The sequence below is a fragment of the Chlamydotis macqueenii genome, chromosome 7 (assembly GCF_036417535.1).
Source record: "Chlamydotis macqueenii isolate bChlMac1 chromosome 7, bChlMac1.mat, whole genome shotgun sequence".
Taxonomy (NCBI): domain Eukaryota; kingdom Metazoa; phylum Chordata; class Aves; order Otidiformes; family Otididae; genus Chlamydotis; species Chlamydotis macqueenii.
The window spans coordinates 1,988,380-1,998,070 of record NC_141562.1 but is presented as its reverse complement, the minus strand read 5'-3'; the positions used below and the strand labels follow the sequence as shown (position 1 = coordinate 1,998,070).

At 41.5% G+C, this 9,691-nt stretch overlaps 1 protein-coding gene and 1 long non-coding RNA gene across 2 annotated transcripts in view; both read left to right on the top strand.

Annotated features, from left to right (window-relative positions):
• The window catches only part of LOC147600029 (uncharacterized), a 686,528-nt gene that overhangs the window by 579,319 nt on the left and 97,518 nt on the right, over positions 1-9,691 (top strand). The gene's annotated exons all lie outside the window — the stretch shown is intronic.
• On the top strand, positions 6,398-9,077 carry DUSP13A (dual specificity phosphatase 13A). Its single transcript, XM_010123997.2, has 3 exons — positions 6,398-6,611; positions 6,902-7,119; positions 8,167-9,077. Exons 1-3 carry the CDS (start codon positions 6,451-6,453, stop codon positions 8,364-8,366), a joined length of 579 nt encoding a protein of 192 aa, XP_010122299.1. The 5' UTR covers positions 6,398-6,450; the 3' UTR covers positions 8,367-9,077.

Genomic DNA, 9,691 nt, shown 5'->3' with positions numbered 1-9,691 from the left:
GAAGAAGCAAGTGCCAGTACAGCTCCATTAAGTTAATGGCAGTAGCCTTTTCAGAGGATTTGGCCTTGTATTCTTCCTTCACAGAGAGAGGAAAAAAAAGGATCTTTTGCAACGTTTATGTGCTGCTATAGTGAAACAAGGATATTTTACATTTCAAAATGAAACAAGGAAATGTTGCATTTCGAAATGCTTCGAAGCTACCCAAGTTGTCAAGTCATCGAGCAATTTAATGCAAATGTCCGTGATTGTACAATCTCAATTGAAATGGGCTGTATACATTCTAATAGATCAAATACTGGATATTCAGAACAGAAACAAGCTGTAAGAACTTCTGCTCATTGCCATGTGCTGCGATATGGGTTCAAACATGCTTATCTAAGCAGTCTTTTCTGTCCTGCTTTTAATTTTTACACTGAATGATGTGTAGTTTCCCAAATGAGTTGCTGAAGTTGAAGAGAATGTTCCACTTTCTCGGCCAGTTTAGCAGCCGAACAAGTGAACAATGTAGGAATTGAGTCCAATTTCAGTCCTCACAATGTTCCCCTTCTTTCCCTTTACATGCACTAGATGAAAAACTGACAAGTCTGAATTCATCAGTGAAAAACCATAGAACACATACGTATGAATCTGAAAAAAGCAAAGCAAAACAAATCAAATGGACCTTGTCTTCCTGTTAATAATGGACCTGTTATTAAAGCTGCTTGAAAGTTGAGGTAGTTTTGCTTACTCCAGGTCCACATATTCAAAATCACTAGCAGTTATCTGACAAGGAAAACAAAATTATAGGAAAGCAGGCAATTTAGTCAATTTTGTGCTTCTCTATGATGTGCATTCTTTGCTTTTTCTTCCATTAATTTTTCTTCACCGACTGCCAGTCAGTCACAACTTTTTGCACACTTCCAGGTGCCAAGTTGGCACCGTTTACAATACATTGCTGCATTTGCTAGTATCTGAAACTGTTTTAAACTAAAAATGTAAAAATAAGTAAAAACTGAAATTAAAAATGGCTGCAAAAGTAACTGTAGCAGGCTACAGAGCTGTCTCATCACAGAATAGGTCACTGTGTCAGTGTCTTAAGCACAGTGCTGAAGCTAACTCACCTTTCTGGATCTTATTCTTAGCCTTTTCGTGGGACATGCCAGGAAGGTGCTGATTTGTTCAGAGTGCTGTGGCTTTGTTGCATAGTTTTTTAACATGAAGATGTACTAGAGTCCACCAGCTCACCAGATTGCAGGAAGGAAGCAGAAATGAAAGCAGAAGTTTCCTTATCCCGTTTCCCTGCACTGTTTATAGCAAAACCAGCAATCCCCCTACAAATGACTGCCCAAGTTCAATAGTCCAGGCTGGAAAATGACCCATAATTACATATATGTGTGAATTCAGGGATATCTGAAGTTTACAGGCCCTAAGGTGTGTTATATCAGCAATAGATTTTCATGCAGGGACCCCTGGCCAAGAGTTGCACCTGCAGTAAAAGCGGAGCAGACAGACATGCACACCCTGGCCATGTGTCACTGGAGACAGCCCTGTGCCTGGCTCTGGGGGCTGCTGGGCTGGTTCACAGCGGTGATTTGGCAACCTCAGCACTGGAGAAAGCCTCGACGGTCGGTTTCTTTCTGAAATTATCACAGCTAATGGCATTTTTCTGCTCTGTCTGGTTTCATCACCTAACAAATATTTTAAAAACGACCAGATTAGTTTCCACAGAAAAGTGGTAAAGAGCACAGTTTAAAACTTGTAACTCTTAAATGAAAGTAGGCATGCAATATCTGCTTAGCCACTGCACTTCAAAGCTGAAAACTGCTTCTCCTTACTAACATTTGATGTTCTTTAAGAGGTTGAATTATCTAAATAATTTGTGCTTTATTTAACAGAAATTTCCAATAAACCTCATTCCGTCACTTTGAGTTATGTCACTTCATGCCTTGTGACATGAAGGCATTGATGTAAGTGTGACAGGCAGTGCCAATGCTCACATGTCAGTCTGAGAATTTATGACAAATTATATACTACAGATATTTTAAAAACTACTGCAGATTGCCAAGGAAAAAAAAGTCTTTAAAATGTGTAATTACACTGGGTGCATCTTTAGATTGAAAACAATTTATTCAGTTCATATAGTTATATTGATTCCATGTTCAGGCTGACACTTAATCAAAAAAAAAAAAAAAAAAAAAGAGAGAAAATGTCTATTGAAATTTCCCAAGTAGCTCCAGTTACAATATATTATATAGCAAAGGAAAATGAGATGTCTTAAAGTAATGTTTTTTTTTAAAAAAAAAAAAACAAAACAATGTCATTAAATAATACTGTTAGCATTTAATAATTTGAAATAATCTATCTCAAATAAATCTCAAGACTGCATGCAAGAAAGAAAGGCCCAGGCTGAACAGAGAATAAATTGTGTATAAAAAGTCTCTTCCAGCAGAGAATACAACATGGCAAGGGCAGAGTCTTCCACTAGAAAGATGCTAATTGATCTCAGTCATCATGTTTTCTTTTTCTGGGTTTTGGGGTGGGTTTTTTTGGTAAACTTATTTTTGTACAGATCAGGTCCTGCCTTGTAATTTGTTTGTAATCTCTGTACTTGAGTTGAAGGATACTTAGATCCATCATGTGAGAAATTGCAAGCATCTATTTTATCTTCAAATTTCTTACTCCTGTAATGGAAGAAAAAGGGACTGAATGCCTAAGAACTAATCAAATTAGTGAAACATTAGTATTTTTCAAGGCAGAAAATCTTATTAGAGGAGGGGAAAAAAGAAAGATTAAAAAAAAAGAGTAAACTTCCTGTGCTAATCAGACAAAATTTCTCCATATATTAAAAATACACTAATGTTATAGAACACCAGAAAACTCTGCCTCAGTATTGACCTAAATGGACCAGAACTCAATTACTTCGGGTCTTCTTCAATAGCTAACCGTCCTAAATATCAAATCCTGAAAACAGGCTGATGAGTGAAATTAGTAGAATCTTAGAATCATAGAATGGTATGAGTAGATCTTTGGCAGTTGGAGATGGCTGTGTCTATAGAATCATGGCCAGCTGAACTTCCGTGCTGTAATGTTTTCACTATAAAAACTTTCTTCTTTCAGGATATGTGAAAGGTGTTTGATTTTGGCCCAGTTTCCACTAGAGAGATGGAAAGGTGTCACAGACACAGCATCAGTTAGCACTGGCACCAGTATTTTCAGTAGAAGAGCCTCCGGGAATGTCCTGTTTTCCACTGCTGCACCTTTTCCTGGTAATGCCATTTGTGTGCTACAAGAGCACTCTATGGTAGTTTACATTGTTGCCGCCTAATACATTATTAGCCAGGGAATGTTTGATTTAGATTATGGTACCAAGTACTACCTACGAAGTAATCACAAAGGCATAGTCCACTTATTAAAGGGATGCCTTCTGTTAGCTGTTCAGAAATTAATAATGCATTAATTTCAACTGAAACAGCAGCTATTTTAAGATCATATATAATTGCACACAGATGTTTGGTTTAGAGCTGCCCAACAGTCAGAATGTCCAAATTCTTGGAATCTCAAAAAAAAATAATCTTTGGAATCTCAAAAAATTCCCTACTGCACAGAAAGTTGATTTTGCCTCTATTCAGTGTAATCATATATCAGTTTATTGCTTTTTACATCCATCCTTGGTAGCTTTAAAAGGGCCAGGAAAGAAGGAAAGCTATGGAGAGCCAAACCCATCTGGACAAAAGGTTACACCTGGAAGGAAATGTCCTGCCAAATTTAAGGACAAAGCTAAGTTCATGCTTTCCATAGTTTTTTAGCATCTGAATTTAAGCTACTTTTATACAAAATAAAATACATCAGTTCTTCACAAAGTCAGAGAATCATGGCCTTTCCCTGGAAGTTAACTCAAGGACAAAATAAGGCACTGCAGGAGCAAGATGATGGAACAAAGCTGTCAGCTTCACTTAGGGGAGTTAGCGCTTCTGCTGAGAAGGATCTCCAGCTTCCTGGGAGTTTCAGATCAAGGTACATCTCAGTAGAGGAGAGGCTGACTGTCCCAGATTGATGGCTAAATCCTGTGTAAACACACAAAAGGAGAGGCATACTCTGAGATATCTGAGCCCAGTGCCGTGGGCAGAATGGCAGGCAAAGGAGAACATGACGTGGGAAGAGATGGTCTTGTTCTTTCTAGTGAGGTTACGTCCTGTTGGTTAATGCACAACAGAGCTGGTCTGAAAGCCAGATTTCTGCCTCCCATCTCTTTCTAAGACAGCTCTGGCAAAAAAAAAAAAAAAAAAAAAAAAAAAAAGTCAGTAACACAGCTTTACCAAAGTCATGTTTACAGACTATTAAAAGTTTAGAAGATGCTAGGTGTGGATAGCCAGAGTTTTGAAGGAGGTGGACATATGCCATCCAAATGTTGGAGGCACACAGGGCTTGGAGAGTGTTCTTCTGAAGTTCATGTTTTTCGGTACAAAAGCTTTCATGCTGCAGAACTCTGAATTCCTAGTTGGTGCATTTGAGGCAGAGACCAATAAAAGTTTTACAGCTGAAAAGGGCCAGAATTAAGCATAAGAGTCATCTTTCTGACAGAACTTGATTGGCAACAAAAAGGCTACGCTTACATTTTAAAAAAAACCTGCTAGTACAGCCTCAGCTTGAGCCTCCACCCAGAAACCCGAGAAAGGTACACTCAATTAAACAACTACACCTACTTAGTCAGTTGATTTTCCTCATTTACGAGCACAAATCAGTTATCTTAAAAAGGACTAGTTTACCAAAGGAAAAAAGAACAAACAGAAAAACAAGGCAACGTATTATGGACATATACGTACTGCTTGAAGTATGACTTTAACCATTTTTGCAGTTCTCCGCTGGATCTAACCGGCTGGTTGCCTCACTCACAGCGGAGCCTGGCTGCATCTCTCAGTGCCCCCTCAAAATAAGCACAGCAGTGCTATTGCTTGCAGTTTCTCTTATTTTATCTTTTAGGCCAGAACATATATCACAATGGGAACTAACAGTCTCTTTGTATACAGGAGGCTCTTAAACACTTTCTTCTCTAAATCCACAGACTATTAACAATTTCTGCTTCATGAGAAACTCTAAACAAAGTCTTTTTTTTTCTTTGCATGTACCTTTTGCCCTCTGATGCTGGAAACTATTGCCTTTTATTAGGGTGATCTCTCACCCTCAGTACTCTTAAGCATAGTTAATTAGTCTAGACTTTAATACCTGGTTCCAAATGACTCTCTGTGATATGTCTCTTGATAAAATAAAATAAAGCAAACCCTCTCTCCATCATAGTGAACCAATGCCTGTGGAATAAAGGTGGTTCAGACCTGACTAAGGGTTCTTTACATTAATCACCTTTTTTGTACAGGATAATATCAGCAGCAAGCTTCTCCTCTTGTGTCACCTTCTCTCCTGGACTCCTTTGGTAGAGAAACCATGACTCTCCATGCCAGCTGCCAGGCTTACAAAGGAAGAGCACCAGCATTTCATATGTTTTGCCCTGTAGCTCCAACAGGATAAGTCTTCAACCTGTGACTCACCAGACCTTCCTATATGAACAAACTCACTGGTTTACATGTTTCACCTGACAACCATTATACCAATGTTCTTTGTTCTCTTTTGGACAGAGGGAGGTGTCACACAATGCATGGCAGGTGTGTTGTATTAACACATTGTTGAAAGCAGTGATTGCAATAGAAAAGATTAAATGTATAGCATACAGTTAAGCTCAGATAATGTTACTTGGTGAAAAAACAGTAGCTTTAAGAAATAGATTTCTCTAGATTATTGGTGATAGGCAAGACATCATCATCCAGCTGGTGTTTAACCTCCTGGTGACCATGTCAGCAGGACCCTTTGTTGCATTTCTGACCCTTTCACAGCTGTGTTTTTAAGCACCTCAAAGTAACTGGGAGGCAGTTGTTACTGGGAGATAGTTGCCACTCTTCTTCACTAGACAGGTTTCTGTTTTCCTTTATCAAGCTTTTAATCACTTGTGATGAACGGTCTGATCTCGCTGACCACCACTGCTGTGTTGAGGACATGGCTGAGGACAGTCACCGCCATGTCTTGGTGGGCGTCCTGCGAGCAGGGGGCTGCCGCCGTGCGTTGCTGATGCCCCTGGCACCAAGGCTGCTGTGCGGCAGAGCAGTGGGGCTCTGGGGATGATCACTGGGGAGAGAACTGGAACCAGTGAGGACCCAGTAATGCCCAGTCTGGTACATGCATCTCTTTCAACTGGCTGTGCCTGCCAGGGCCGTGCACAGGCAAGTGGACAGCCCTGGCGAGGGGGCTTGGGTGACACCGCAGCGCAGGAGCAGCACGGCTCTGTGGCGGGAGCTGCTGCCCAGCACCTGCCCTGGCCCATCTCCTGGCCTCCCCCGTGACGGCCCCACAGTCTGGCAGCACCCCAGCGTGACACGCTGGGCCTCTGGCCGGTGGGAGCGGGGTCTCTCCCTGGCTCTCGGCATGTCTGGGACGGAGGCACTAGGCTCCAGGGAACCCGAAGGCGCTGGGCCATGCACGGAGGACGTCCCCTCCCTGAAGGAAATCGAGCAGCTTCTGAACACCGGGCAGCCCTCTTGCAACCACGTTGATGAAGTATGGCCTAATCTCTTCTTAGGTGATCTGTAAGTACAGCTTCACAGACACACCTCCCTTCTGTCTGTGCGTATGCCTCATAGGTGTGGCTTTAGACAGCTCATAGTTCTGCTAATTGCTGTCCTTTCCACTGCAGACAGCACAGTTTCCAAGATAAAATTATGACTAAGCTGGTACTTGCTGCTCGGTTAGCACGTAGAAGCAATGCATGGGCTTGTGCTCTCACAAATGGCTTGGGAGATGCAATCGCAGAGCTGCTTCTGTTCCATGAATATCTCTGCACTCATCTCAGATTTGTTTATCTTTGTCTTTTCCTTAGAGTAACAGCTCACAACAGATTTGTTTTGTGGAAGATGGGTGTGACCCATGTTTTAAATGCTGCCCATGGCACATCATACAGCCAAGGAGGCCAGGACTTTTATGGAGCAACCATTGATTACTATGGTGTACCAGCCCATGACCTCCCAAGCTTTGATATAAGCCAGTTCTTTTTCTCTGCGGCACAATATATCCACAATGCCTTGAACACGCCAGGAGGTACGAAATTATCATTGGTCATATTTTTAGGCGAGTTGTCAGCCTCTGGTAACAGGTCAGCTCCACGAGCTCAGTGGTGGACAAGTCACTACGTGGTCTCCTGCCAGCTGCTGGTCTACCCGCGGGGCGGGTGGCAGGAGGAGGGAGTGCTGAATACATGGGTGTAGCTCTGATTAGGTCCCAAAAGTTGAAGTGAGCAAAAGGATGAATGCAGGGCAGAGAGGAAGATATCTGCAAGGAAAGGCTGGTTCAAAAAGGGCGAAGCAAAAACATACATTTAAAATGGGCACCCTCTTTTGAGACCTTCTTATGGTCAAAAGAACAAATGAATAAAGAGACAGAAGTCCCAGTTTCTACAGCCATCAACTGCATGAAGAGGCTCATGTACGGCAGATGAGCTTCCTGTGTGAACAGGGCCTGCAGGGCTGTGCCCCTGAGGGGAAGATTTACCTTTACCCAAGATTCGTAGTGCGTTGCACAAGAGACTGAGCTTCTTGGCACTGGTGCCATAAAATACTAATTAACCTGTATTACATGAAAGACCATTCCTTAGCATGAGTAAACTGGCATTAATGGAGCTGTCTCAGTCTGTCACAAGGGCTGCCTTCAAAAGAGAATTACAGTCGCAGCAAATTGCCTTATTATGCAATGGTACTAAGCCAGTCATTTTTCTCAGTGGCTAATGTGTTAGAGCTATCCTTTCAGGCCAGATTTTAGCATTTTTCACCTAAGAAAATCAGTGGGTCTGATTTTTCCTCTTGCTCACAACAGAATCACTTCATTGCCTCAGCAGAGTTTTCTTTGAATTACCAGTGATTCTTAAATCAGATTGTGACTTCTTGGCACTTCTCACAGAAATGAGTGTAACAAATGCAAATTAGACTTAATTGTTAGCAATTCATGTGATCTATCAGAAATACAGCATGTTTGTGGTGTTACTCTGCCCAAGCTGGAGAAGGCCGAAGAGGTTTACTTTCCCTTTACGTTGAACTTCATCCACTGTACTGCTTCTCTTCTATGGTTATAATTTCTTTTTTTTTTAACCAGCTAAAATTTTGGTACATTGTGCAGTTGGAGTAAGCAGATCAGCTTCCCTAGTCCTAGCATATCTCATGATAAATCACCACCTCCCGTTGGTTGAAGCTATCAAAACAGTGAAGGAACATCGATGGATTTCACCCAATCGTGGCTTTCTGAAACACCTGCAAAATTTGGATGCTCAGCTGCGGCAGAAGAAGGACTGCTGAAAGGGGAACACCATTTACATTCACTTTTCTGAGTTTCAGCCTTCATAACCATTGCGCATATGCAGCTTCCTATGATTGACGCACGTTGAAAAAAAAAAATGAAGAAAATTATGCATCAAAGAAAAAAGTCAACAGAATGGTAAATGGATTCATTCTGATAGCTCAGTTCCTCCAAGATCGGCACAGCCAACATCAGCACCGTAAGGACTGTGTACTGCAGAGCCGCTGTGCCTAGCATGGTGCTACCAAATGACTCCACTGGAGTGGTTAAGATGGATCGAGTTTGTTCCTTGTTTGTGTTAATGCCAGAGGCAAGTTCAGTAATGGCATCCAGCTGTACAGTATGGTTGAGTCCCCTTTGCTTGCAAGTGTGACATAATCAGCTTCCTCAGTTTGGTTGCAGTTCTCATGTGCATGTTCTCATAAGAAAAGCTTTTTGTGTTCCAGGCCTGGGTATGTGGCAAGGGCACTTTCTTAAGCGCCCAGGCACTGCTACAGAAACATTCCTCTTCCTCTGGTCTGCTAAATATTGCAGTGCTACAGAAAGCTGTGACAGCCTGAAGACCCACATAAGCAGAATAAGCTTCTGTGCAGCGCTCTCTGCAGTCTCTGGGTCAGCAAACTCACAAACCTTTTCTTACGTAAATATGTTTTCAGCAAGATAATGTATATTATGTAGTGTATTGAGGACATTAAAAAAAATACATCAGATCTTCAAGTCACTTTGTAAGCTTGAACTCGTCAGTTAACTCCCCTTCCAAATTATCCCAAATCAGTTCTGGCTTTGAATCATCCCTGGTTTAACATCAGGTAGGAACTTAGCTTACATCGATGGCTAAGCTTCATTGATACAAATTAGTTTTACATTGTTTTGAGGATGTCACTTTTCCTATCACCAATTAATATGTGCTTAAAACCAATGGAATTTATAATATAGCAATAGCATTTGAAATTCATGCTACCATTCTGCCTGAAAATTAGTTTGTTACCTTGTGGTGAACCATGAAGTGATAATCAAATCTATTTTTGTGCTTTGCTACTGGTTTGATTTATTGATTAGCTGACCATATAAACCTTCCTTGCCAGATCAAGTATATTTCTGCTTGTTTGTTTGCATTTGAAGCATCAGTTCTGATCATTTTCCTCTCTGCTGGAGGAGACTTGCAAGGTTATCAGACAACTTACATAGTGGTGACTTGTGAGTTGAACCTCTTCCTTCCCAGACCCCCTATCCTCCTTAATTCTTGAAGAGGTTGTGACACAAATGCTGATTCTGCCTAGCACTTATGGGAATGTAGAACTCCCTCCCTATTTCAGTGTACACA

Coding starts and splice junctions, on each gene's coding strand:
- DUSP13A (XM_010123997.2), top strand. CDS start 6,451: ATGTCTGGGACGGAGGCACTAGGCTCCAGGGAACCCGAAGGCGCTGGG. Junction 6,612..6,901: donor AATCTCTTCTTAGGTGATCT/GTAAGTACAGCT, acceptor TCTTTTCCTTAG/AGTAACAGCTCACAACAGAT. Junction 7,120..8,166: donor TGCCTTGAACACGCCAGGAG/GTACGAAATTAT, acceptor TTTTTTAACCAG/CTAAAATTTTGGTACATTGT.